The sequence below is a fragment of the Lynx rufus genome, unplaced genomic scaffold, assembly GCF_022079265.1.
Source record: "Lynx rufus isolate CCGP_SWC_20201006 ecotype Redwood Valley unplaced genomic scaffold, mLynRuf1.p SCAF_50, whole genome shotgun sequence".
Lineage (NCBI taxonomy): Eukaryota > Metazoa > Chordata > Mammalia > Carnivora > Felidae > Lynx > Lynx rufus.
The window spans coordinates 640,441-668,385 of NW_025814868.1; the positions used below are offsets into that span (position 1 = coordinate 640,441).

Genomic DNA, 27,945 nt, shown 5'->3' on the forward strand with positions numbered 1-27,945 from the left:
TGGAGGAGCCCCTGAATCTGTTTCCAGCCCCCACTCCTGCTGCTGGCTCCAGGGTGCTGCCCTCTGCCTGCTCCTCCCAGGGACGCCCCCGAGTGTCACTGTTCTTGTGTGGTGGACACACTGCTGACGCGCAGCCAAACGCTGACCACGGCCGCAGACACAGCCCAGACTGCCGAGTCCTCCCTCCCCCCGTCTCCCAACCTGTCCTCCCTCCACGGAAACCACCAGTGAACCTACCACCAGAACCAACATGAGCCCGTCATCTCTGGGCACACGGTTAACCCACCGGCAACAAACTCCCGGAGTGCCAACAGAAACAGCCCACGTCCAGCAGGGCGGTCCCCATCTGACCCCGTGTTCCCAGGAGCCCTCGGGCTGTTCCCCGAGCTCGCCCCCGCCCCCCCCCCCGTCCAAGTATGTGACCAGACACACCTGTCCCACCGCCAGGTTGCTCTCGCTGGACCGACGGAGGAGGCTTGTCCCTCGCTCGCAGCCCACGTGAGCTCTCAGGCTCCAGCCCGCACCCCACTTCCCCCGGGGCCCGCAAACTGCCTTGGCAGCCATGCTCCCCAGGGTCCCCACCCTCCGGCCAAACCCCACCTGCTGCCTGTACTTGGTCTCCAGATTCACTTTTCTCGCTGTGGGCACCCTGGGGGTCTGACCTCAGGGCCCCTCTCCTGGCTCCCACCCCCCTTCACTGGTCCCGTCTTCCGAAGCCCCACTGAGGAGCTCCCCCCACGCACACCCGGTGTCTTGTCACCTGCCTGGCTCCACGCCCACTGATCCTGACATCCCGTGAGCCCAACTCCGGAGCGGACTTCCAGACACCCTACAACCCAGCACCCCAGCCCTGGCGTGGGGAGGGGACTGGCCTGTGCCTACAGCTCCGTCCAGTGCTCCTGCCTGTTGCCAGGGTGTCTGTGTGGGGCCCTATGTGCCGGTCAGCGTCCCCGTCCCACAAGCAGACAGGCACACGTGTGAACACGTGCACACAGGCACATACGCACCTGTGGAAGCCGGGCACGTGGACTTCTGGTACAACACTTCCCCCACCAGTCCTCTTATTCAGGCCCCACCCTGTGAGCAGGTCTGGGGGTCAGGAGTGGGGTAGCTGGCAGAGCCCGTCCCCCTGGAGACGGGGTTCCTCCCTAGGGCGGCTGCAGGAGGGGAGGGTGGCTCCAGCAAGGAACTGGAAGACCCAAGGCCCTGCCCCTCCTAACACACAACCTCCCCCTTGGGGCCCTTCTGGCTTCTCGTCCACCCCACGACCCCCAGCTTGGAGCTCTAAGCCCAAGGGTGTGAGGGAAACCAGAGCCGTGGGGCGGCCGCACACTCACACACGGCGTCTGGCCGGTTGGTCTGGGCGGGCAGGGCTCTGGCTCCGGGCCCTGGACTGTCATGGTTCCCAAGGGGTTCTGCTGCTTGGAGCCCACGAAGGTTAATTACTGGGGAGGAGGCGTGAGCAGCCCTTCTGGCTGGGGGGCCGGGGGGCAGAGTCTTTGGCTACCGGCAATCCCAGCATTTCTCCTGATGTTTCATACTGGGAGCCAGGTTACCCTGTGGGTGGAAACTGATCACACGGCCCATGGGTGCCAGAGGGCTCCCAGGGGTCTTTCTGTTGCCCCCGTGGGGTCCAGGGCCTCTGGGGACAGGAAGAACCTTTCTGAGCCCAGCTTTCTACAGTGACGCCTACACCCTTGCCGTGTGCAGCCTGGTAAGTGGACTGAGCCAGCACGGGCGGTGAGAGGCCAAGGCCGCTCTGTGCAGCCCTGGGCTGACACTAGGTCCTACCAGGGGCCTGGGGTCCACACGTGAGAGGGCCTCCTGGTCCTGCCCCAACCTGGCCAACGACCGGCAGCAGTGAGGGCTGGGTGGGAGGGGCCTGGGTTCTCAGGCACCGCCCCCCCCCCCCCCCCCCGACTACCCCTCCCCACGTCGCTCACGAGGCCTGGGTCCCGGGCCCCCTCTACCACCGCTCGAGGACCACAGCAGAAACTGAACAGAAAAGAAGAGTCTGTATTTTGCTTATCAACTGGTCACTCCACTGCTCAGGAAAGCACACGTCTGCTTGGAGCCAGGCCTAGAGCAGGTCGTAGAAGTAATCCAGGCCCTGGCCCAGCTCCCACATGGACACTCCGACGCCCAGCTCCCTGGCCAGCTCCAGCCGCACCTGCACAGACTGCAGGCCCCGGGAAGCGTCAGCCCCACCTCTCACCCCCTGGCAGCCCCCCACCCCGGCCGCCAGGGAGTAGCAGGTCAGGCCCCGAGCTGACCTCCGCTGCTCAGCGAGGGTAAGGGTCACTGTGGGGGGGAGGGGTGTGGTACCTGCGCCCCCACCCCCAGCACACAGGCGGGCCCGTGAGTACCTTCAGAGTCGGGTAGAAGACGATGTGCCTCCCTCCGCGGCTTCTGCAAAAGGATGAGCCTTCTGCCTCTGCCCACCTCAGCTTCTCCCAACCCCACCCAACGTGGAAGTGCGGGGCCCTCCTCCCTGTCAGCAGAAGCCTCAGGTCCTGCTGGAAACGCCGCCCCACGGGTCCGCTCCTCGGGCCGGATCAGCCCTCGGGGGCAGGGGTCGAGCGCAAGGCCCTGGGGCCCTTGGCCAGCCTGGGCATGCACAGCCCTCACCTAGGGCCTCCTCCGGACACTCACTTCTTGTACTCGAAGAAGTGTTCTGCTGCCTGGCTGTCCCACATGATCCGGGGCCTGTGGTCCTTCAGCATCTGGATGTACCTGCAGAGAACCGGGCACAGGTGTGGGAGTCCCCGAGACAGCCTGACACCGGGAGGGTCACGGTGGCTGAGGCTGTCACAGTCGGGCGAGGACCACACGTGTGCCCCGGACACAAGTACAGGAACACAGGATGGGGCACGGGACACTGCCCCCCATGAATGTGCGCTAGGGGTGGGGGACGGCCAGAGACGCGACAGACGGCTCCAATCTCAGGAGCCTGTGAGCTCACCGCTCTGGGCTGTGCAGGTGGGAGAGAGACTGCACCAAGGGGCTGGGTGTCCTGACCAGGCCTCTTGCTGTCACATCTGCACCATGAGTGTCCAAGTGGACAGAGTGAGGGCACCTGCACTCAGGGTGTGGCCTCTGTAAGGTACACGGAGCAGACCAGGCACTCGACTGCCCTGAGCGCCACAGGAGGTGTGCGGGGCATTCAGGTCAAACCACAGGCCTCTGAGGAAGAGCGGGGCCTGGGGACAGTCCCCGGAGGTCCCCAGCCCAGCTCTCTGGGGCCAGCAGGCAGGGGCAGTGGTTTCCGTGCCCTTCCGGAGGCCAGGCTGCCCCAGCGTTGCCTTCCTTGCCGTGGACAGGGCTGCCTCACACCCACAGCAGTCCTTTCTGACTACCAGGAGCCAGGGGCTTGAGACTGCGCCCCCCGGCCCCCTAGACGCATGCAGAGGACAGGTGACTTCCCAAGGTGCCGTGGGGCCAGGAAGGCCGGGCCTCCCAGTAGCGGGTTCACGAGTGCCCCCTGGCAGACAAGTGCCGGACAGGAGGGGACGGGTACCTGCTGGCAAGGGGGGGCGCCCTGCAAGTCCAACCACCCAACATTAGCGGATTACCCTTAATTAAAACAAGGTTCTCGGTTCGCTCACATTATTTGCAATTTTTGGTCTGAGGTCTCTGTGAGAATCCAGGACGTGCAGGGCAGAGCATGCAGGGCCAGACGGGAGGGTGTGTGTGGGGGGGTAAAGGACAGGGCATTTGACCCAGGCTGCCCCTGAGTCCCCAGGGTCCCAAGCCAGGGTAGTGGGCAGATGCTGCAGGATGGGCCCTGGCTGGGGGGTGGAGGGCACGGAGGCTGGGGTCGCTCCCCTCTAGGTGACATGATTGGGGGCACACAGGACCCCGTGCTCACCTTAGTGCAGCCCCAGGGACACAGAGAGGCCAGTGGGGAGCAAACCCTGGGGAGGGCACAGTTGGGCACAGACCAGAGCTGGGAGGGGAGGGTCTGAGAGGGAGAGGAGGCAAACGAGGAGGTGGGAGCCAGAGAGAGAAGCAAGCGGGGAAATACTTCAAAAGTGAGGGCGGCAGCATTTCCCCAAACTGACCCAAGTGAGCCCTCAGCCGCACACCGCACGGCTCTGGTTGCAAGGACCGCCCAGACCGGGCGAGCCCGCAGACAGAACGCAGACTGGGGTCGCTGGGGCGGGGGTGGGGGGTACTGCCAAGAGGGCCCAAGGGTGCTTTTTGGGGGAGGAAAGCGTGGAATTTGAGGTGCTGGCTGCACAATTTTGAGACAAACGCCCCGGCACTCACTCACCCTCTGAAACGGCAAGTTTATGGAGTGTGGAAACCGCCCCCCCCAAAAAAAAGGTACAAGACCTAGCCTGAGGGTTCCAGGAACGTCAGGGAGAGAACATTCCTCACCAGGATGAGGACATTCCTGGGCCTTATGGGGGAGCGGGGCGGGGGGGGGGGGACAGGGACACCCATGGAGACCAACCAGCAGTGGCTCAGAGAAAGGGTCCGACGGAAATGGCAATGAGGGTGCACGTGTGCGGGACCACCACAGAGGGAGGGGGTGCCTCCCACCCCAAAGGAAACTGGCATGTGGCTTCTCACCTTCACCGGTGGGACCTGAGGTCTCCCTGCGCTCAGTGCAAGAGCCCTGCCCCACGAGACCAGAGGCACAGGACGGGCTGGACCGAGTCTAAGCCACCCACTCGTGCCGGACCCGCCCACACCCCAGCCTCGGGAGGGGTCCCTGCCAACCCAGACCCGACCTCCCATTGGCAGAGGGGGACCCACGTGCCCAGTGGCCTCTCCTTGTTACTGTTCCCACTGCCCACTGCCGCCAGAGTCCCCCGAGCTGCCCCCGCCCCCACTGCCCCGGCAGCTATGTCACCGGGGCTGGGCCCTGGCTGCGTCTTCTCGGGCTAGATGTGGACGGGGTAGGGTCTCCCTGACGCAGGCCCGTGCCATGAGCCGCTCCTCTGTGGGTGACACGAGGACCCTCGCCTGCAGGCCCCGCCCACAGGCAGCAGGGCTCCTCCCCAGCTGCCTTTCACGGGCTGGGCCTGGAGGAAAACCTCCAAAGTGAGACAGGCCCACAGCAGAAGACCCCTGGGGAGCCGAGCAGGGACAGAGGCAACTCTAAAGCCAAGCAGGGCACACAAGGAGGCCAGGGCTGAGACACAAGACCAGGGTGCCCGGAGGCAGGACCTAGCAGAAGGAAAGGAAGACACAGACCAAGGCGCGAAGACAGAGAGAAGGCACAGAGCCACAGGAAGGCGGCCGTGAGAAGCCACCCAGGGAGGCCGCCGAAGGGAGACCGGGCACAGGACAGCGACACCCACGGAGCAGGCATCCCCACGAGGTTCCCCGACAGCTCCCTGCCCATGGGGCCTCACACAGACCTGCTGTCCTCAACTGGGGGGAGCTGGGCGCCCAGCACCGTCGTCTGGGGCTGGCAGGTCACAGGGACTGGCCTCACTGGGAAGCATCCTTCCCCGGGCCCCTGGCGCCCTGGCTCTCAAGGAGACGTCCAAGCATGACCCGCCCTTTCCGGACCCAGCTGGCTGTGCTCTAGCTGGGGATCCCCAGGCAGGGGCAGGAGATGGCCCAGCAGGGTGGGGATTGCCGGCCCGGAAGCTACATAACAGGGGCCCATGTGGATTGGTGCCGGGTATCTTGTGGGGCCAGGCTGGGCCTGCCAAGGAAGGACAGCCTCTCAGGAGAGGGGCTTTGCAGGCACGGGGACCCGCAGACGAGCACCTAGACTCGTGCTACCTCCTGGGGCGTTTCACAGCTGCCCAAACTCCCTGAAGTTAGGGAGTGAGCAGGCCATACGGAGGAGCCTGGACACGGTCAGGACAAGGCCCACGTGTGGCCCAGGGATGGCCAACAGAGACTAGTGGGTTGGGAGGGAGGGAAACTCAGGATGTGAAGCAACAGCCACTGCAGACTGGGGCCCCCTGAGGTCCCTCTGGCGGGCACAGAACACTAGCCTGGCCGGCAGGGGCCGGGAGACCACACGCCGGGCCTGAGGGGGCTGGCCTCCTGCCCCACCACGGGGTCCTGGCTCTGTCTGAGGCCGAGCAGATGGTGAGGCGGCCGGTCCCCCGCTGCCCTGGAAGAGGCGGAGGACACCTGCCACAAAGGGCCAGGTCTCCGTGCCGGAGCGGCCAAGACAGGGAGGGCACATAATCCCGGAGCAGGCCGCAGGGGCTTCCGTCAGCGCCAAAGCTGGAGAGAGCCTGAGTGACCGTGGGGCTCACCGGCGGCCTACACCTGGCCCGACGTCACCCGCATGGGGAGCAGGGCCTGCCGCCCGCAGCAGGTTTCGCGGGGGAGCGGGGACTGGCCAGGGTGGCATCCTGGTGAACTGCATTTCTAGGGTGCCGCTCCTGAGCCCTCCCCTCCCCCCGCAAACAAAGGCAGCAGCGTAGAGCCAGCTGAGCTCTTCCGTCTGGCTCGCGGGATCAGAGAGACGCGGCCCTGAGAGGGGCATGTGTGTCAGGCCTTCCTTCCCTGAAGGCCAGGAGGACTGCCCGGAAGAGTCGGGCTGTGGGCAGAGGACCCCCACGGGGGCCCAAGGGGGGCTTCACTGTTGGCGCCCCTGTTGGTGTTGCAGGGGTCGGGGGCGCTTGGGGGCAGGGGGGCCTCTGCCGGGCGTGGGGAGAAGGCTCACACCACACTGGGGCCAGCGTCCATCGCCCCATCTGGGTGTGTCCTCCGTTTGCACCAGGAGCTGCTGTCATTCTACCACATCCTTCCTGGACTGCAGCTCTCACCCTGGGACTGGCCTGTAGGGGAGGTGACCCCTCTCCAGGCTGGGCTCCCCTCTCCTGGAGGGGGTGCCCCTCCTGATCCCCCTCAGCCCTGCAAGTCCTCCACGGGGCCAGCTCCCTGTGACGTGAACCCCAGGGAAGGTGCTGCACCGGGAATCGTGCTCCGCTTGAGACCCCGCTTTGGCAAAGGTCCCCCATCGCTGAGTCTGGCCGCGTTGGGGGGCCTGTGGGGAGTGGCCTCGTGAGGGCTGCGTGCCTGCCCCTCCCCCACCTCGTCTGGGGCCGAGGCTCCCTCCTTAGAACAGCAGCTCTCTCTGCCCTGGGGAGCCTGTGCCCTGAGGCCCTCTGACCCGCAGCCTGAGGTGGCCCGGGGGATAAGGAGAGTCCCAGGAGCCACCATCAGGATGGCAGAGTCTCTTGCCGGGTCTCAGGGCACCAAGCCGGGCCCCATTCTACAGCTCGGCAGGAAGGGGCCTGGGGTGGAGAAGAACACAGCCGGGTCCGTGCAGGGGACCCTGGGGCAGCCCTCCACTATGGCCCTCCCCGGAAGCAGACTCGACCCCTCCTCTGCTCCAAGTCCCCAGGCGAGGCAGCGCCTGGTGCCCGGAGGCTGTGGCACTGACCCTCTCTGCTTGCCACAGGCCTCTCACTTCTGTGAGGCCCCTTAGCCCCTCTCTGTGGGGCAAACCCACCAGGTAGGGCCTGTGAGGTGTGTAAGCCGTGGCCCTGCTGAGCGGAAGCTGGGGGCTGGAGCTGCTGTCTGCTCGCGGGATCCTGGGAGGCGAGGCGGGGGAGAGGGGTGAGCACTCACACCCCTTGGCCGTGTGTGCGGGGTTAACAAGCCTGACACTCCACCTGCCATTGTGCTGCAGGGCCAAAGTTTAGTGAATAAACAGTAACTCTCCACCCTTCAGGTGGGGACAGAGATGAACCGTGTCCCCCAGATTCCTATGTTGGGGTCCTGACCCCCAGCACCCCAGACTATGACTGTACATGAAGATGGCGACTTTACGTAGGTGACTGAGGTAATACGGGGTCATCGGGGTGGGCCCTGATGCCAGGTGACGGGGATCTTTAGGAGAAGTGGGGATCAGGACACAGACACGAGCAGAGGTTTGACCCCGTGAGGACACTGGGAGAGGACAGCCATCCACACCCAAGGAGAGAGGCCTCTGGAGGCCCCGGCCCGGCCCACGCCTGGACCTGGGGCTCCGGCTTCCGGGACTGGGGGACGGTGACCATCTGAGGTTCAAGCCCCACGTGTGGTGTGCGCACGGCAGCACAGGTGGCTGAGCGGCACCGCAAGGCTAAGTCCCCTGCCCCCCACAGGCCTGGGCCAGCGGAGCCCGAGGCTGGAGCAGAGGCGGGTGGGGGCGTGGGGGCCCTGCATGATGCCTCCCTCAGCAGCAGGGGGTTCATCCTCCTACCCCTGGCTGACCGGTCGGCAGCTCCCTGGAATCTTGGGGCCCGGTGCTGGGAGCCCGAGCTCTGGATGGGGCTCTGCCCACTGCCTCCTTGGGCCAGGCACCCCGTCAAGGCTGTGGGGAAGAGCGGAGACACCAGCAAAGCTTCTGGAATTTTCTCAGCAATCCCACGTCAGAGAAGTGCATTAGGGGACCCGACCAGAAGGACAGATAGACAGGAAGGGGGAGCTCTCAGGGAGGGGTGGCCGGGTGCCGAGAAGCCCACTCTGCTGTTGGGAGATGGGGCAACGCCCCAGCGATTGGCCAGGCACCACAGCCGCCCTCCCGGAGCCGGGGAGCTGCTCCTCGGCCTTCTCTCCCCAGCTCCTGCCATTCACGCCACATCCACGCCGTGTCCACGCCACTTCCCAAGGCCCTTCTCAGCAGAGAGGGGCAGATCCAGGTTTAGGGACACAGAATGTGCCCAATGCCAGGGGCCAGGACAGGGGTGGGCAGCACAGACCCCAGCACCAGCTGTGTACCCAGAGGACACGGTCCTGGCAGGGTGACCACTTCCGAGCGTGGCCGATCTCGGGGTTCGTGGAGGGGCCGTGGAGGGACAGCTGAGGTGAGGGGTGGCTTTGGGCCCTCATGGGCACTGTTCCTTGTCCTGGAGGCCCAGCCCACAGAGCAGGAGGGGCCCAGAGGAAACAGAAGCCCCCCAGCCCGCTGGGCAAGTGACTGGGAGCAGCCCCTTCAAACCCACGAGTGCAGTCAAGGGCCAACCAGGCAGCCCCCGTCCCTCCACCGAGGCACAGCGACGGGAGCAGCCACGGACGGCAGCCCACCCCCCGCCCCCCGCCCCACCTTGGCTGACATGCCGTGTGCCTGATGGTGGCAGCCCAACTGGTGACCCACAGAGACCCCCCCTGCAAGGACAGCAGGCTGCAACAGGCGTGCACCCAGGTCACAGCGTCTGGACCCGCTCTCCGTGGCCGGCTCACACGGTTCCCAGGCACCCGAACAAAGACTGAGAAGATTCAGCGCCAAGGCGCCCAGCGCCCAACAAGGCAAAATTCACAATGTCTGGCGTCCCACCTAGGGGCCCCAGTCTGCAGAGCTCGGGCCAGTCGGGAGCCTGGGAAGGAGAGCCACCAGCTGAGCGGACCCAGGACGGGCCCGCCTCGGAGTGCGACTGTCACAGCCCAGCCCACACGTGCGAAGTGCAGGACACGCGGAAGAGAAAACCCAGTGTGAACTTCAGGATGTGACGGAGAAGCACAGGCTGCAACACCACGGAAGGCGCGACAGAGACACCAGTCAGCGCCCCTGACAAGGCCGACAAACATCCCACAAAAGGGAAAACAGAACGAGTACCGGGGGCAGGAGACAAATCAAGTGACCTCACACATGCTTGAGGGCCCGAAAAAGAAGACAAAGGGACAGAAAAAAACGTTCGAAGAAACCAGCCAAAAATTTTCCAAATTTCACGAAAAGTACAAATACACAGGTCCCAAAAGCTCAATGAAAACCAAGTGCAAAACAAAACCCCAGGAAGGCGCGTGATAATCAAATCCCACCGGGTGGGGGGACGGTCTCGCTGGACAGGACAGCCTAGAACCACACCCCTAGCAATAGTATCTTCCAGAAAACCAACGCAAAACAAAGCTGAAAAGAATTCGATACCAGCCAGGGCACCTGGGTGACAGTCAGTTAAGCATCTGACTCTTAATTTCGGCTCAGGTTATGGGTTGGAGCCCTCCGTCGGGCTCTGTGCTGACACCGCGGGGCCTGCTTGGGACTCTTTCTCTACCCCTCCCCTGCTCACGCCCTCTCTTTCTCTCAAAATAAATGAAGTTAAAAAGAAAAACAAAAAAACACCACTAAGAAAAACAACTTTGATACCAACGGACTCGAAAGGCAAGAAACCTCGGGGGCTGTCGGGCAGGAGACGATGCCAAGTGCAAGTGCGGACGTGCATGAGCGCCTCTCAGGCCAGGCCCACGTGCCCCTCGCTGTCGGGAGGTGGTCTGCGTGCCCACGGACAGGGGGTGATCTCAAGGCGGGGGCCCCAGCTGCGGTGCTGGGATGGGGCCCCCAAACCAACAGGCTCAGAGGCTCCGCCTACAGGCACCAGGCGTGTGGGGTCAGACTGCCCCAGGCCTTCTCCCTTGCTCTAAGCCACCACCTCCAGGAGACACACAGACCTACTGGAATGAGGGCCAGGGGCGCAGGACAGCACCGGAGGTCACCCACGTAGTGGGGAGCCCTGGGCTCACCTGGTTCCGACGACAGGCTCACGGGCATCCCTGGAGGTTGCATAGTCCATGCCGTAGAGGTTGAGCCCCAGGAGGATCTTGCTTCGCCACTTGGACTTGGGGTCCAGGACCTGGACGCAGGCTCGAACCCAAGACAATGGTGCATTGGGACCGGGCCTGCAGGGGTGAGAGGGGAGCGGGATTCAGCAGCAGGCAGAGGTGTCAGGCAGGGGCAGGATGGGAAGGAGGGTAGCAGACAGCAGGCCTCCCACAGTGGCTTCCAGCTGGACCCGTGCCGGCATTTGCTATGCCCGGGGCCTCCACGGGGGACAGAAACGGCAGTGGGCAGCACCGTGACATGTCTGCACCCGAGGCTCCCTTCGAGGCAGTGACCCCCGCCCACGGGAGCAACTTCTTGGCGATAAGGCGGGTCCGGTGCCAGCGGCCACTGTGCTGGCACAGGTGGACAACCCAGGACGGTGGTCCCGTGAGGGCTGCCCACTGCCCTCTCTCACAGGCCCCCAAAACGTGAAGGCTGCCCAATGCAGGGGCCATCGTGGGCTTCGGGTCCTCTGTGACCCTGGAGCCAAGAGCTGACAGCGGCACGGCCCCAAGCACGCCGGCAGGAAGCCGGGCCTTGTCCCTCTGAGTGTCCAGCGTCCAGGCCCCAGAGGAGGCAAGCACCTCTGCGCCAAGCCATGGAGCTCACGGGGTCCCTTGGTGCCCACACTCACTGCTGCGCTGTGGGGTAGTCATAGGTCATAAGGCTGAAGCCATCCAGCACGGGGGCCAGCTGCTCGAACTCCTTGTGAGTGAACATGCCCAGCTGGTCAGTCCTGCAGAGAGAAGCATGGCTGCCACTGCCCACCTCTCACAGCCCAGCTGACACCTGAGTCCAACTGAGGACAGAGCCAGCTGCCTGGGGGGGGGGGGGGGGCGGAGAGAAGGGAGAGCTCCCAGACCATGCTGCTTCCACCCTATACCCTGGGAGGGGGGCAGTCACCTTCCCTGCAAGGTAACTTGTCACTCAGTTATAGGACAGCGCCCACAGCAGTCAGGGCCACATTCCCAGAGCAGGGGTGGGCCGGGAAGGTCAGCAGGTGGAGCCCAGTGTCGAAGGTCAAGCAAAGGCTCATTTCTCTCTCTGTCCCCACCCTCCATGCCACGCATCCAAGGGCGCCACGAGATCAGCCCAGCTCCGGGACAGCCCCATTCCCACCGGTGGGCGTGGGTGCCCCAGGTAAGCCGAGAGCCCAGGCGGTCCATCGTCTAGCCCACGGCTGTGCCCGCAGCAATGCTGGAGACTGCAGCATCCCCAGGAGGACTCTCCACCTGAGACAGGACCCCCCCTTCTCAGCCTGCACCCCCAAAACCCTGGTCAAGCATGTCTGCAGGGACCTCAGTGATGGTCATCCCTTCCACAGGACCCTGTCTCAAGGCCGCCCCACTCCAGCCCAGAGCAAAGCTTCTCCAGCTGCCTTCGGGGGGAGCAGCTAGGACGCCAGGCCCAGGCCCCCCAGAGACACGGGGCACCTGCAGGACCTGAAGAGAAGCAGAGCCAGCGGACGATGGCCTCACAGTCCCGACTCTGACGAGCACCAGACACAAAGGGGCACCCTGGGATGCACCTGGAGGCCAACACTTTGCTGGGCAACAACAGCCATGCTCCCCAACGGCCACACTTGGGACAGGCCCCCCGAAGTGGACCAGAAGATGCCAGGTCCCAGCAAAAAGAAGACAGGCCACGGGCAGCCATGTGAATGTATCGTGTACCCTTCGGGCCTTGGCCTGGAGCACCACAAGAACAGTGGGCGCATCAGCTTTAGGAAAACGCTTCCCATTTTAAAGGCTCACCTGTCTCGAGGTAGGACATTCACTTAAGGACCCATGGACACCTAGGTCCTGCCATTTCTGGATTCAGTGGCTCGGGAGGGAAAGCAGGGCTGTGGGCTGCTGTAGCATGGTCCAGCAGGGGGTGCACCCCTTAGGCCCATGTCTCAGTTGCTGCAGTACCCAAGGGGCTCCTGGGGGGCCTGGCACCTTCCCTGCTCCACTGGGAGAGGGGACCCACCCAGGTGTGCAGGGAAGGCCAGCTTGCGGCAGGACCCAGGCGGGCATGAGGCCCAGAGAGATGAGCTGGGAGAAGGCCCTACCAGACCCGCTTTCGTGCCCGCCACTGCTCGGAGCAGACACTCCTGATGACAAGCCACGGGGGACAGGGAGCTATGGGTTTTCAATACTCTGCCCCGAGAAGCGCACGGTTTAGGGAGGACTGCTGAGGTCTGGAGCAGACGTGACTCCTTGAGCCTCTCCTCCTTTGCTAATTCCAGTGGCTGCCCTGTCAGGGGTGGTTTCTAGAAGCTTCATGGAGTCCATCCCACAGTCTGCCCTCCCCTGTGCCCACCATACCCTTCCCGGGTTATCCAGCTCTTCTGGGCTGGTCCTCCATATGGTCGCCTGCCACAAACTGGACTCCCACACCCTCCTGGGACGGCCCTGGTCTGCAGACGCTTGTTCCCAAATCACTTTCTTCCCAGCGTGGGCATTCCTCCTTTCTGGAAGGCTGAGACCCCACAGCTGCCAGCAACGAGGCAGGAGGGCACTGCAGATGAGGGGTGGGCCCAGCACACCTCGTGCGGCCCTGGCCTCCCTCTCCAGGCTGCCAGATGGTGGACATGCAGTGCGCCTCTAGACAGTTTCTCCTGGACACTGACATCACTGGCCTGGATGGGGGGTGGCCCGCTGTCCCACCTGGGGGTCTATCTTCTGCTCAACCTTCTTCCTGGCAGCTCCCTTCTGTGTGCCTCTAGGGCCTTGTCCCTCCCCCAGGACTCCCAACCCTCTGTCCCTCATTCCCTCCTGCTTCACCCCCATGTGGTGGACACCTCCCTCCTTCATCACCCTGACTGGCTGCCATGTCGGGGGCTGAGCCCCATTGCTGCAGTCACCCCACCTCTCATGGGGCCAACTGGTCTCTTCTCCAGAAAGGGTCCTGTCCTATCTCAACAGTTCTCAAACCCCCCATGGCCCTGCGCAAGTAGCTTGACCCTCCACCTCCCTCCCCTGCTGGTATCTTCCCCCAGACACCACAAATCAGCCAGCTACCAGCGCTCAACCTCAAGTCCTCCCCCTGACCAGCCCTCCCCAGGCTGACCCTCCCTGGGGTCGGTGCAGGCTCTGTGAATGGCCACTGGCTCCCGCCACCAGCCACGCTGCCCAGCCCCTGAACACCAGCCACAGAGCTGCCCCCATAGTAGCCCTGATGGGGCACCTAACTGGTGACGTGTGGAAGGCGGGGTCACCGTCCACATTCTTGCTGTCGGAGCACGCACGCCTGCCCCCCCACGGGCCGGGTCACCCACCCCTGCCTGCCTCTCGCCTACTCAGCCCTGTGGCTCCTCCTCCACCCGGAGCTGGTGTCTCCACCTGCACGTGAGGCTGACGAAAAGTTCCAGAGTACCAGGTCTGCTGGAGGCAAGGCTGTGACCTTGAGGGCAGGGCTCAAGGTCAACGTGGCTACCTGAGCCAACAGTCCCAGACACGGCCCACAGCAGGAAAAAGGCACCGCAGACTCCCTCCGGGAGCTGCCGTTCTGTGGGCTGCAGCCAGTCCTCTGCCGAGAATGCCAAGAGGCACTGGGCTTGTCCGTTAGGGCGGCCATCTGCGAGCGTGTGGGGTAAACGCCAACAAGACGGACGAGCTCCTGTGGGGGCACCGCCAGCCGGAGCCTCGGGGGGAAAAGGCTGGGCTGGCTCACAGCTGGGACAGCACAGCCCGTGAGTCCATCAGCGCCCAGAACCCCCCACCCTCAGTGCTGACCACACTGGCCACGGTCCCTCCCTCTGGGCAGCCCCCCTCAGCCGCCACTGTCCTCTCACGGTGGCTGCAGGATGAGGGGCCGGTCACGCACTTTCTGCCTAGGTGCCAGGAGCCCAGGTAAGGTAAGAGTAAGATGCCTGGGCACAGAGGGCACCAGCGGGAAAGCCAGGCCCGTGGGTGGCCCCTCAGGGGGCTCCAGCCCCTTTACCTTCCCACACTCCAGCACACCCTCTGAGACCCTGCCCCACACATGCGTCAGACACTGCCAGGCTCTGGGGAGGGGTGGGGGGGGTAGGGGCGCTGCAGGACTGGGTAGCACCTGCTCTTAGCCTAAGATGCCCCCAGCCTCTAGGAGCTTACCTTCGCCGATAGCACCTCCTGCACCCATCCCACAGACGGCTCCTGAGCCCAGAGGACAACAGGGTCTCCACCCGGCCAAGTACCTCCCACCCCCAAACCACCCACAGAAACTGGGAGACCCAGGAAATGGGCAAGAAGCACCTATAGCCATGCCCACAGGCTCTAGAGAGTCTGCCACTCGGCCTTCCCAGGGCACGAGCTCCTCTTCCAGCCCCAGGTCCAGCTCCAACCTCAGAGTCCCAAGAGCCCACCCCGGGGCCGCCCCATGACACACGTGCACCCCCCACATATTCACAAACATGCACACACACTCTGCGTGTGGGAGGAAGGACAGACAGGTGGGGCTCTGGCTGGGCTCCCTCCTGGGCTGAGCACTACCCTCCCTGCTCCGTGAGGGAGATGCCGGCCTGTGGGACCCTCCCCACCCACAGTGGGGCCTGGGGACACAGGTGTGAACCCCACTCCCGCTGCAGCCCACCCTGATGGACCAAGGACCCTGAAAGTGTCGGGGGGAAACTCAGATGGCAGGCTGACGCCCAGGAGATGCAAAGGGCATGGGGCACCACAGCCCTAAACCACGTGCCAGGCCTCGGGTGGCATGCGCTGGCTGCCAGGGGGCATGAAGGCCAGGCAGGCCTGCCCCCAGGGAACATCTGTCTCAGTTGCTGGAGTGACCCGCAGACTCCGGATGAGCGTCAACTGGCACTTCTATGAGCCCGTCAGCCTGTGAACCACGGCGGGACGTCACAGGCCCCAGAGGCCCACCCGTGCTGCTCCCGCTCAACAGCTGGGTGGGCCAGCTGCTTCCTTCCAGGGCAGCAGGTGGGAGCCCAGTGGGTACCTGTGGGCTGAAGGGCTGGGCTGGCAAAGGCCAGACAGAGGCCCCTGTTGGTCCCGCCTGGGCCTTTGTGGTCCCCTCCCCAACAAGGCCCTGCCATTTGACCCTGGGTCTGCCCTCAGTCCTCACCATAGATCTGGAGCCTCTCTGGTGCCCAGCACTGGGTAATACCCTGGGCAGAGGGGCCATGGTCCCAACAACTAGGGCCTGGGCGGCTCCACCTCCCTGTTCCCTAGGTTCCAGAAGGGTTGCCCTATTGGGCTGGGAAGGGGGAACAGTCAGGCTTTGGGAAGGTGCTGTGACCACGGCCCTGACCTCCCAAGGGCACAGCAGGTGTGGACTCGTCCTAAAGCTCTACACTGTGGCAAGACCACACCTGACAATGGGAGTATCTATAAGATGCAGCCCCTCAAATTCAGGAACTTCCAGCACCTTCCAACATTTGGGGAAAGGGTAGCGCGTGCCCAGGGGGTTGACCTGGGTCCCCGGCCACAGCGAGCATGGCACTTACCCGGGAGTGACGGCCGGCGGGATGACCAGGATGGCCAGCAGCCGGGCCTGGTGCAGGGCTTCAGCCAGGTGGGTGAGCATGTGGATGAGGCCCCTGCAAGGAACCAGGAGCTCAAGAACAGGAAGTCAACGGGTTTGACCCAGACCCGCTACAGGGCAGGAGCCCCGTCATGGGCACCTTCTGCCCTGGAGGTACGGGCTCCAGAGGCCCTGTGCACTTCACACACTCGAGCACCAGGGCAGCCCAGCAGGCCCCGTGGGGGTCACCTTCCACCCGAAGCGGGCTGATCCCTGGCCTTCCCTGCCCAGGATCACCCTGAGAATGACATGGGGAACAAAGGGCTGTCTGGGCAGCACCCCATCACATCTCCCAGACACACCGTCTGGCCAGGGGGTGACCTGCTGGTGGCTGGGTCAGCCCAGGCCATCAAACACTCAGGACCGGAACACTGAGGGCAGCTCCACCAACCAGGTCTTGTGCTGAGGGGGGAGCCCAGCCCCCTCACGTGGCCACCCTCAGCCTGGAAGACACAGCCGTCTGTCCCAGGCAGGGATGCACCTCCAGTCCTGGGACACACAGGAGGAGCACCTGTGGGTAGGTGTCATGTGGCACTCTCCACTTGTGCCTGGACTTGTCTCAGCAGGGAGTGGGCCACCAGATGGGGGACAGGCAGGGAGGCGGTGCCATGGGCTCCTCCGGCCCCTAGAGTCACAGCAGGGATGCCCAGTGGAACGGAGACTAGCGCAGCTCCAAGCATCACCTGGAAGCGTCTGTCAGGCACCCCAGTTCCCCTCATGCCACCGACAGGTTCCGGGATGGCCCCATGCCCTGGGCGTTCACTCTGGCCTGGCCCTGCCAACACTGTGAGAGCACAGCGAGCCCTCCCCCCAGAGGGTCCGGGGCACTCTCACTTTCACCGGCCCCCCGTGTGGCCAGGGCATGGCGCCCAGTGCCCGCCTCCAGGCCCCACCAGCACGGCCCTGGTGGTCTTGACGGGAACGGGTGGTCACTGACCGCCAGACCGGGCTCAGTGGGGGTGATCCCTGCTACCATGGTGACTCTCCCAGAAAGAGGCAACTTGGGCTGTGGTCAGGCTCACCCCTGGGGAGCACATGCTTCCATCAGCTCTGCCAACAGCTGTCACATTGAAGCACAATCACTGTCACTTGCTCTCCTGGCTTTCTGGATGGCCCCGGGGCTGCATCTTTGTGGGACGGAAAGGGTGGTCTCGTGCCTCTGGGGCAGCACCCACCAACTGGGAACCTACGGTCACCCCTGTGCCGGGGAACAGGCCTGCCACACCCTGGGTATGCATGGAGGGGACCTGGCCACTCGCTAGGTCTGGGCATCATCCCTGCCTGCTCTACTGGCTCAGGTCACTTGCTCCTCCCCACAGGACTTCTGTGGGACACGGGTGTCACGGAGCTGCTCTGCCACTGTCCCCATCATACACAGGCCATGTGCCCCAGAGCATCTGCCACAATGGCCTTTCCAGGCTGACCTTTGCAGAAGGAAACAGTGCCCTTGGACGCCTAGTCAGAAGCCCCAACGAGGGTGACAGGTGGGGACGGCCTCGTGAAATGTTCCCATCATGCCTTGCAACAGCCAGGCCCATTCCATCCTGGGAGACGGCTCCCAGGTAGCAACGTGCCCACAGCCATCTGCCGACTGGCTCCTCTCTGCCCTACTCCACCTGGCCCCCTGCCTGCCCTGCCAACCGCCCCCTCATCACATGCCTGCTACATCCTGGCTGCGGCTCAGGTAAACCCCCGCCCCGTGCTGCGAGCCCAGGCAGAATGCAGCTGTCTGGTGAGAAGCTGAATCAGAAGGTGATGGAAGGTCACCTTGGTAGGGCCTCTGCCCTGCAAAGATCACAACAGATTCTTGGGAGGAGAGGTGTGTGTTGCGGGGGGGGTGGGGCGTCTGCCAACAGCCAGAGCCCCTGATACGCTGGCCCTGTGCCAGCTCCCGATAAACACAGCAAGTCACTCGACTCAGCTCTTGTCGTCTCCATGCGTCGTCCTGCACAAACTGGGCCTCAGGGCCCTCCCAGGGCTAGGGGCTTGCACCCAAGTGGGGTGGGAGTCACAGCTGCCCGGACAGGCCCGCCGCTGCAAAGCTGGGCAGGGAGCCCCAGACACAGGCCAGAGCCAACAACACACCCTCCCCCTGCACGTGGAGACCAGAGACCGGCTTGGGGACACCATTTCTGAGTGGGCAGAGAAGGGACTGCAGCCGCAGGACAGGAGGGGGGACGCCTTGCGGGGGGCCCTAGCCCAGTGTTCGCTGCTGGGGAAGCAAGGGCGGGGGGGCTCAGGCTTTGAGCTGGGACTCCTTCAGGCGGGGAAGTGGGGGGAGGCCGCTTTCGGAACTGCCGGCGGCCGGATGACAGCATCTGCCGCCCCCGCCGCCCCCAGCACCACGCAGGCCTCCCCTCCGCTCTGCCCCCACATCCCTGACAGAGGCAGGCAGTGGCTGCCGCAGGAGACACTGCACCACCCCCCGGTCACTCGGTGCCCCTGTGAGGCGCGCAGGCAGTGTCTGTGGGCCTGGGCGGCCGGCTTTCCTCCCAGATGACTCCGCCGCCCGGCTGACTGCTTTTCCTTGTCCCCAGGAAGGCTTTGTGGGGCTCAGCAGAGGCGTCTGGGCTGGTGTCACTGCCCAGGCCCCCATCTTCCCATAGGGTACTCTTGGGTGACGTCGATCACGTGGCCCTTACCACCCACACAGGCGTCCGGGCCCTCAGAGCAGCACGGTCAGAGCCAGACGCTGGCCCCTGGCTGTTCCTGAGGTGCTGTCCCTGTCCCCCTATGACGGCCCTCCCTCAGTCCTCCCTCCAGGACACTTGGGGGCCAGGAGAGCACAGAGCCCACTCACGTGTGCTTTTGGCTCAGCAGCTGGCTCCAGACCTCCACCACGAAGCCGTCAAAGTGCTGGCTCTGAAAAGGCACGGGGCAGGTGAACGCGGGTCCGATGACGCTGGTGGGGACGGGTGGGAAGGCAACGCGGAGCCAGCCACCAGCACCCATGCAGTGAGGTCACGGCAGGCCCAGAAGCCCCTCTTAGAAGGAGGCAATGTGGGGTCCCCATAGGAGCCGGAGCAGAGGGGCCAGGTGGTCACGTGTCTTGTCCCCTCACACGCCTCCTCCCCAACCCCAACCCTGGGCACCTGAAGAACCAGCAGGGCGGGCGCCCTCCCAGGAGGGCAGCTGGCCGTCACCCGAGGGAAGCCTTCCTGGCCCAGGCGAAGACCAGGGCAGCAGGCCTCACCCCAGGGGACGTCTGTGGTCAAGGCGAGGACCAGGGCAGCCGGCCTCACCTTGGCCACCTGGACGATGGTCTTGCCCAGCTCCTCTACCTCGTCCTCGCTGTCCAAGACACTCCCAAAGTCCTCGTGAGTCCAGTCCTCGAATAGGAGTCGGGGCACTTGGGGGACAGACCCGCACACAGATGGTGACCCTTCTGTGCTTGGCCCTGCCCCCAGAGCGACCCTTGGCCATCAGAGCAGAGTGAGCACACAGCTAGGCACCCACAAGGCCTGGTGGGGGGAGGGGGGGCGGTAGGTGGTACTGACCTCTTCCCCCTCACACCCCACGTCTCCGAGTGCCCGGACCCCCAGCTCCTTCAGCAACCCGCTGCCTGGCTCTTGCTGTACCGTCCTCCCCACCGGAACCCCCCCCACCCCTGCCACGGCTCCTCCTGCTCGGCCATCACCTGCTCCTTTGCTCCAATCCCCACACCCTGCTAGTCCCATCTGCACTCTGGGAACACCCTGGCCAGCTGCCTGCTCCAGGACGGGTGGGGCTGATGTCATTGCGTCTAGTCCTGCCAGGGACACACACGGCGTGTAGCTGAAGGGCCGGGAGCCCCGCCAACCCAGGCCCACCAGACTTACCTATACGTAAGCCCTTGGCCTGTTTCCTGACTGCCCGCATCCACCCTGTGGGACGGGGAGAGGACAGTCGGTGCAGGGACACAGCCCCTTGCCCGCATGAAGACCCAGCCCACCCCCAACGAAGAAAACGCCGGGCCCCATGCGACGGGGGTGCAGAAAGGCAGAACCAGGAGAGAATCTGCGGGTCCAGCCCCCTCCTCCTCCCACTCCTGCCCCCCCCCTTCCCCCCCTCCTCCCTATGCAGAGCAGTCAGGACGGGTCAGACCCCTGGGCCAGTAGGGGGGACATCGTGGCATCGGCCCCATCTGGGGAAAAGTGGCCTCCAAGGGGGCTGGGACTGTTTCTCGGAGCTGAGGGGGGCCCGAGGCCCCAGTCCCAGTGCTACCCAGTGTGTCCTCGGGCACTGCCCTCCCAGCATCGAAGAGCGGCTTCGGGGCTCGGATCTCCACAAGTAGCTAACGCACCCTCTCTCCAAACCCGAAAGGGGGACAGTTAAGGGAATTCGGGTGCATGCTCACGGAAGCGGCTGCCGTGGCTGTCGGGACAGCCACGCCCTCCCAGACACCTCCTCCCTGGACCGGTGTACAAACTGCCGAGAGGAGCAAGGTTGTGGCCGATGCCAGACAGTTGTCACACTGACGCACACACTCAGCTCCACACGCACTTCCAGACACGCAGAATCACATCCTCGTGCTCACACACACGGACGGGCACTCACACCCTTCTGGGCCCTCAGGACGAGCACAGATGGGCAGCAACGTGAGAACCTTGGTCCACGTCGTGAAGGCCTGTGACTTCGAACATCTCCCGACCGCGCCGCTTAAGCTGCAGCCACACGGGCGAGATCTGCGTGAATTTGCCCCCGAAGACCTTTGCAACATCATAGCCGTGGCTGTTCCACTGGCAGAAAATGGAGAACAGGTGAACAGGCTTGCAGCTGGGGACAGAGGGCCCTTGAGACACCTCTGCAATGGGACACCACAGAACCGCCTGTGCTGTGCAGGACAAGTCCCAGAAAACCCTCGGCATGACTCTCACTTCTTCGGGAGGCCTCTCTCCCGCTGCACCTGCACGGCGGTAGCCCGGGGAGGTGAGGACAAAGACCCCAGTGGCCGCCTCGCCCTCGGGACCTCCCCATCCACCCCAGGGCCTGGCTTACTGGAGTGACGTAGCCCAGGACGTCCCCAGCAAAGTGCCTCTCCCGGGCCTTAGGTGAGCAGTAGCTACGATGCTCCAGAACCACATCCTCGGCCCTAAGGTCCGTCACCACCAGACCCCGGTCTTGGACCGGCTTCTCTGAAAACTGGGTCTGAAACAAAAGCGACAGGAGAAGGTGGTCAGGGTCTGTCGTCAGGCAGGACACGGGGCCCTGAGCAGCAGCAGCGGTCTTCTCCCGAGCCAGGCACCACGTCCTGGGGTCAACATGGTGCCGCTGACCAGAGCCCACCAGATAGGCCTACCCTTGGAGGCTCACTCTCCCATCCCAGAAAAATGGCGCAAGGGCACAGTGCATCTCATGTCCGATCCGTTCGACTGCTGTGAACATCACAGAACTGCGCCAGGCAAGACGAGAGAGCGCAGGCATGGGAAAAAGCAGAGGACGGGTGAGGGCTGAAATTTGGGCCGGTGGGGGAGGTGGGCACACCCTCAGCCCCAGCACCAGAAGCCGCTCGCTCCCTCCCAGGCCATCCGGCCAGAGCCCCTGGCAGCGCTGGCCAGCTGCCAAGAAGGCCAAGGCCCCAGCATCCTGGCTCACAGACCGCCCCATCACAGGCCTTGGCTCATGGCTCCCGTGGGCAGGAAGAAGGCACGGAGGGCCAGCCCCTAACCACGCTTACCTTCTCCAGCAGTGTCTTCGAGGCGGCCTTCTTGGCATCTGACTTGGACAGAGTAGTATGAACAGAGCTGCAGGCCAGAGCGAGCCAGAGTGTGCTGAGGAGAGCCCTCATGGTGGCAGTGTCACAGTGCAGTCCGATCTCGGGGCCCAGGGGGCTGCAGAGAGAGCAGACCACATGACCACCAGCAGTGGGGTGCCCCCTCTGTCAAATGGAGCATCCAACGGGGCCTGGGTCCTCGTGGCACTGGGCCAGGCACTGGCCTCAGGGCAGAGCCCTACCCTGGGGCAGCCGCAGTGGCCTACCCAGCTTCCAGCACTGCTGCGCCCCTCGTTCCTCTCAGGTGCCCCAGAAAGGGGTCTCCCTACTGCTAGTCAGCCTTCCCCATCGTCTCAGCCATCTAGGAAAATGGTGACTGCCCTCCACCAACCCAAAGAAATTGGGCTACTGGAAGGTTTAAGCGTAAAATAAGAACCACAGAAAGGACTAGAAGAAAATATGTAACTCGGGGCGGAGAAGGCTTTTCCAAGTGTATCCGCAATGATGGAGGTTAGGAAAGAAAATGCCAACAGAATTCATTACGTCAAAATGTGACACTTTCAGAGCACCTGGGTGGCTCAGTCAGTTGGGAGTCTGATTCTTGATCTCAGTTCAGGTCATGATCTCACAGTCAGTTTGTGAGTTCAAGCCCTGCATCAGGCTCTGTGCCGACAGTGTGGAGCCTGCTTGGAATTCTGTCTCTCCTTCTCTCTGCCCCTTCCCCCACTTGCACTCTCTCTTTTTTCAAAATAAATGGATGAATTTTAAGGAAAAAAAATGTGACACTTTCATTTAGGAAACAAAAAAGAAATTTAAAGCAATAAACCAGAAAAAAAAATTAGAATATACTTCACAACACATTTCTACTCATTATCTACCCGTAACAAAGAGCTCTTATAAGTCAACGACACTCCAATAAACACCCCATTATAGAAGGAAAATGAAGAGATACATTCGTATGTCCTAATGCACAAAAACCCCTAACTCTATAATACGCAGGTACCTGATACATACGTCCTATCGTAAAAACACCCTGTAAAAAGGAATACCCCAGAATAGAAATACTCTAATACAGATATCCTGTAATAAAAATCCCATAATATAGAAGTACCCCATATTATACACACCCCAAAATACAAAAATACCCTGTACTACAGAGATGCCTTATAATAGACAAGACACCCCGCAACACCCAGAGATGCCCTGTAGTAAGTACACTAAATACTCTGTAATACGCAGAGGTGCCCTGTAATACAGAGATACCCTGACAGATCCAGAGGTGCCCTGTAATATATGGAGATACTCTGCAATACCCAGAGATACTTTGTAACACCCAGAGATACCTTGTCATTCTCAGAGGTGCCCTGTAATACCCAGAGGTGCCCTGTAATACCCAGAGGTGCCCTGTAATACCCAGAGATACCTTGTCATTCTCAGAGGTGCCCTGTAATACCCAGAGGTGCCCTGTAATACCCAGAGATACCTTGTAATTCTCAGAGATGCCCTGTAATACCTAGAGGTGCTCTGTAATATGCAGAGGTGCCCTGTAATACCCAAAGATATCCTGTAATACCCAGAGGTGCCCTGTAATACCCAGAGATACCTTGTAATTCTCAGAGATGCCCTGTAATACCTAGAGGTGCCCGATAATATGCAGAGGTGCCCTGTAATACCCAGAGGTGCCTCGTAATACCGAGGTACCCTGTAATACACAGAGGTGCCCTGTAATACCCAGAGATACCTTGTAATTCTCAGAGGTGCCCTGTAATACCCAGAGGTGCCCTGTAATACAGCGATACCCTGACAGATCCAGAGGTGCCCTGTAATATACGGAGATACTCTGCAATACCCAGAGATACTTTGTAACACCCAGAGGTGCCCTGTAATACCCAGAGATACCTTGTAATTCTCAGAGGTGCCCTGTAATACCTAGAGGTGCCCTGTAATACCCAAAGATAGCCTGTAATACCCAGAGGTGCCCTGTAGTACCTAGAGATGCCCTGCAATACGCAGAGATACCCTGTAATACAGAGGTGCCCTAAGCCTGAGAAACAGCACCTCAGCTTCACAAGCAATCAAGGGAACAGACACTCAGTGTCGGGGAGGCCTAAAGAGAATGAAGCTAATGGCGTAACCTGGGCAGCAGCAATTCTCCCAAGCTCTTCCTGGGAATTCAAGTTGCAAAAATCTTTTTGGATGACAATCTGGTTGTAAATACACTTTCCAACATGTGTTTCCTGTTACAAATTACACTTTGAGGGACTTCCCCACTTATGTGAAAAATGCACGAGAAGGTTCACTGCCACTCTGTTTAAACGGTAACACACATTTCCCTACACGAGAATACCGACAGACGCTGTGAGGCTTGCAATGCACTGTTGGTGCAAATGCTACAAAATGTAAACACACACGCACACATCACAATCCCATCTTTACTGAAAAATTCCTGTGTATGGGGTGCCTGGGTGGCTCAGCCCATTAGGCATCTGACAATTTTGGCTCAGGTCATGATCTCATGGCACTGGGATCGAGTTCCACATCGGGCTCTGCACCTCTCTCAAAAATAAGGTTACGTACACACCATACAGAAAGTATGAAAGGGGATGCTAGAAAGTAAGTGAGCAGGCTATTCGGACTGCTGATCATTCTGACTTTGGCGTCAGCTGCTACTTTTTGGCTTTCCTGCACTGGACTTTCAGGAGCTGTGCAGTTCATTTTTGGGTTCTGCCCCCACTCCCAGCCCCCCGCAATTCTACTTCATGGCAGCAGAGTACCAGGCGGGCCCAGACTGGCTGGGGTCTTTCCCGAGGCTTTAAGGTGTGCAGGTGTGAAGTGTGCCGGTTGAGAGACAGCTCCTTCCAGACCAGCTAAGGAGCCACTTGGTGGCAGAGCCAGAGGAGACCCAGCAGGTCCTGGGGAACCAGCCCAGCTTCCTGCCCAGCAGGCAGGCACGTGGCCTCTCCCTCTGACTATGGGCATCCCTGGGGTCACCAGAGCTCTAGCCAGGCAGGGCGTGCCCTGTCAGGAGCTGGCAAAGTCAGGCCCTCTGCAGCACTCACCCCTTGATCCCCTCCACCCCGTTGACCTCCTGGCCAGGAGCCTGTTTCTACCCCTCCAAAGCCCTCCTCCCTGCTTCACAGAGCAGCACAGCAGCACAACTCTGGGCTGTCACTTTCCTGGGCAGGTTTCTACACTGCGGCACCTGATACACCTACAGCATACCTGCGTGGGGCCACCTGGGGTGGCCTGGGGTGAGGAGCCCTGGAGGTCCCTCCCCACGAGGCAGGGAGGCACAGACAGCTGGCCCAAGGGCTTCGCAGGACAGAAGGGACAAAGCCGTGCAGAGGTGCAACAGGGGCAGCTCTGAAGGGGCTATGGGGAGGGAGACAAAGACCAGGTCAGACTGCCATCCTCTGCCCCCTCCCCACCCCTCCCCAGCAGCCCCTCTGCTGGGTGACTTTGTGGTATCAGAATCATCAAGGACAACGGCTCCTGCCGCCCTCCCTTCTGGTGACAACAGCTCGGACTTGGGCTCCCTCAGTCAGAGCAGGGGCGGGTGGACAATACTGATCCGGTCAGGCTGAGACTACGGCCGCCAAGCTAGGAGGGGCTGGGGCTAGGAAGCCCAGCCACCATGAGGCCAGAAAGGCACCTGAACCAATGTGCTTCCAGAACACAGGCCTTGCACAAGGGGCTGCAGAGCTGGGTGGGTTCTACGCATGCAGGGACGCCTGTACCTGCTGGCTGAGCCACAGGGAGTGGGGGGGAGGCCCCCCATTTTTGACCCCAGCCCCTCTGGGTCTGCTCCATGACCTCAGGCTTCTTCTCAGCTCCAGGATAGAGGTCTGGGTCGCTGAGGATGGAAGGGGATGAGAAACCAAGCGGGAGGGTGGTCCTCAAGCAATCCACAGTGGCCCAGGGTGTGCCCCGGCGGCCTTCTCGCCCTCTGTCCACGGCCTGCCACCCCGCCTGCTGCCCACCCACCCAGAGACCCTTCGGCCAGTGACTTGCCCGGCCCCTGACCTGAGGAAAGGGTGGAGATGGGGCCAGTCTGGGGAAGGACGACGGACCCCGCCAGCCTCTGTGCACAGCGGAGGGGAAAGTGGAAGGGGAGCCACACTGAGCTCAAGGCCTGAACTGGCACTGCCACACCATCCTGGCGGCAACGCGAGCAGGCTGCTCACGAGCGCTGGGGACACAGCGTGAGCTACCGTGACACGCGGGGGGCTCAAGCGGCAGCAACGCCCGGCCCCCTGCTGTGCAGCGTGGGCCCGGCCACCCTACCCGGCACCTGCGCCCCCTCGCGTCGGTGTTTCTTCCACACACACCAATGATCTCTGGGAGGCGCGGGTCCCGCAGGGTGCGGTGCGTAGCGACCCCTTCATGTCTGGGTCGCCCACAGGGCCCTTGGGAGGCAGGGGTCTCAGATCTGCGCTAACAACCGACAGCCCCACTATTCCAGGGGCTCCGAGCTCTGGGAGGACTGTCAGCAGCGTGTTGACCAAAGGACGGTGAGTCACAGCAGTGACTTTCAGGTGGTTTTTGAGACCCGGGGTAAGAGTCGGCCGCGGCCCGGTGCACGTGTGCACCAGGGGGAAGCCGCTCATCAGAGCTAACCCTGCTCCGTGGCGCACGCACAATCCCTCTATTTCATTTTTAAGAAACGGAGACTTAGGGGCGCCTGGGTGGCTCAGTCAGTCACGTGTCTTGACACTTGATCTCGGCTCACGTCATGGTCTCAGGGTTCACGAGATGGAGCCCCGCGGCGAGCTCTGCGCTGACAGCGTGGAACGTGGTTGGGATTCTCTCTCTGCCCCTCCCCCTGCTTGTGCTCGGTCTCTCTCAGAATAAACAAACATAAAAAAAAAAATTGATTTTACCATCAAGTTGCTCTCACTATTCAGTGGTGTGCAGTTTGAGAACCGCGGACTGGTGGCGCCCCGGGGGGCGTGACCTACACGTGGCCGGACCACGAGCCAACTTGCTGGCTTACAGAGTGCTGCTGTTCCCCCGGGCAGGTCACGGCCACACCAGCCGTGGAGCCAACCGCATTCCTGGGCGAGGGCGAGGGCGAGGGCAAGCACGCTCTGGGGAGCGAAGGCCGCGGTGGGACGACCACAGCCCTGGTGACATCTATTGACATCTATGGACCACGTGCTCCGCGTCGGGCTCTCGGACACAGGAACTGGGGTTCATGGCGCTCAGAGATGAAGAGTACGTGGTGCGTGGCCACCGAGCCACCCTAACTCAACAGAGGTACGGACACAGGACGCCACCCGTGGCTCGAGGTCCAGTTCTGCCACCAGCCCACCGTCGCCGGCTCTGTGGGAAGCGAGGGGCCACGAGCCACCTCCTGCGTGGAAAGTCTACAGCTTTCGAGACACCGGGCTGAGCGAAGAGGGGTCCAGCCAAGAGCGCCCCAACCCAACCCGCACAGGGACACCTGGCCCGCGCTCCGGGGACGGGGCGGCCGCCACCCTCGGTGTCCCCCACCTCAGCCACACCGAGCGTGCTGGTCACACTCGCTGCCTCCAACTCGGGCCCTTACTCTCACGCCCTCGTGCCCAAATCTCACACCTCCACTCGCTCACACACCCGCTCACACCTGCCGTCTCACTCCCGGCCCACACTCACGCCCCCCCACCCGCTCACACCTGCTCTCACCCCCCCACACCCACCCCTCACACTCGCACCCGCTCTCACACCCATCCACACGCTCACTCCCGCCCCTCACACCTATCCCCCCACACCCACTCTCTCACACCCGCGCTCCCCCGCGCCCCCTGCCCGCACGCGCCCCCGGCGCGCCCACTTCGCGGCGCGGAACTGAGGCCGTGCGAGGAGGAGGAGGAGCGGGCGCCGAGGCCCGGGGCGCGGACGCCACCCCAGCCGGCCGCCGCGGGGCTCACCTTCATGTCCCGGAGGCCGGCCGGACCACCCTCGCGCGCGGACGGAAATCGCTCGCAGGCGCCGCCGGAAGTCCCGCCCCAGGACGCTGGCGCGACGCCGCCGCGCACGGCACGCTGGGCCGGGGGCGGGGCCGAAGTCGGAGCGGGGGGTGGTCAAGGTAGGGGACTGGGGTACGGGCGGCTGCTGGGGCCGGGGACCCGGGACCCGCGGTCGGGGCAGGGGGCGGGGTGGGGGTAAGGGCCGGGGCCGAGGGCAGGAGTAGGGCCGGGGCCCGGGTAGCGGCCAAAGCAGGGGGTCGAGGTAGGGGATGGGGCCCGGGCCGGGGCAGGAGCCG

At 62.9% G+C, this 27,945-nt stretch overlaps 1 protein-coding gene across 3 annotated transcripts; it reads right to left on the reverse strand.

Annotated features, from left to right (window-relative positions):
* Nucleotides 1-1,996: 1,996 nt before the first annotated feature.
* On the reverse strand, nucleotides 1,997-27,682 carry CHID1 (chitinase domain containing 1). Of its 3 annotated transcripts, none has more exons than XM_047100615.1 (14): nucleotides 25,439-26,380; nucleotides 24,924-25,073; nucleotides 21,666-21,819; nucleotides 20,987-21,136; nucleotides 20,595-20,727; nucleotides 19,828-19,872; nucleotides 19,252-19,358; nucleotides 18,810-18,871; nucleotides 15,933-16,025; nucleotides 11,139-11,240; nucleotides 10,426-10,581; nucleotides 2,653-2,733; nucleotides 2,367-2,409; nucleotides 1,997-2,179 (listed from the first exon to the last, which is right to left on the reverse strand). In XM_047100615.1, the coding sequence occupies exons 1-14, from the start codon at nucleotides 25,477-25,479 to the stop codon at nucleotides 2,081-2,083; spliced, it is 1,416 nt and encodes a 471-aa protein (XP_046956571.1). In that variant the 5' UTR covers nucleotides 25,480-26,380; the 3' UTR covers nucleotides 1,997-2,080. The 3 variants fall into 3 exon arrangements, 2 of the variants coding, with proteins under 2 accessions (XP_046956571.1, XP_046956572.1); XR_006965916.1 differs by having other exon boundaries at nucleotides 2,157-2,179; nucleotides 2,629-2,733; nucleotides 25,439-26,381; XM_047100616.1 differs by lacking the exons at nucleotides 24,924-25,073; nucleotides 25,439-26,380 and adding an exon at nucleotides 27,611-27,682.
* Between the last annotated feature and the right edge of the window lie 263 nt (nucleotides 27,683-27,945).

What these genes read in the sequence shown, in the direction of transcription:
- CHID1 (XM_047100615.1), bottom strand. Translation starts at nt 25,479, where the DNA reads ATGGGGGGCCTCCCCCCCACTCCCTGTGGCTCAGCCAGCAG. An exon ending in CGAAGACACTGCTGGAGAAG is followed by an intron (nt 21,137 to 21,665) that starts GTAAGCGTGGTT and finishes CTTTTGTTTCAG; the next exon opens with ACCCAGTTTTCAGAGAAGCC. An exon ending in GAGCCTGTCGTCGGAACCAG is followed by an intron (nt 2,734 to 10,425) that starts GTGAGCCCAGGG and finishes GGTTCTCTGCAG; the next exon opens with GTACATCCAGATGCTGAAGG.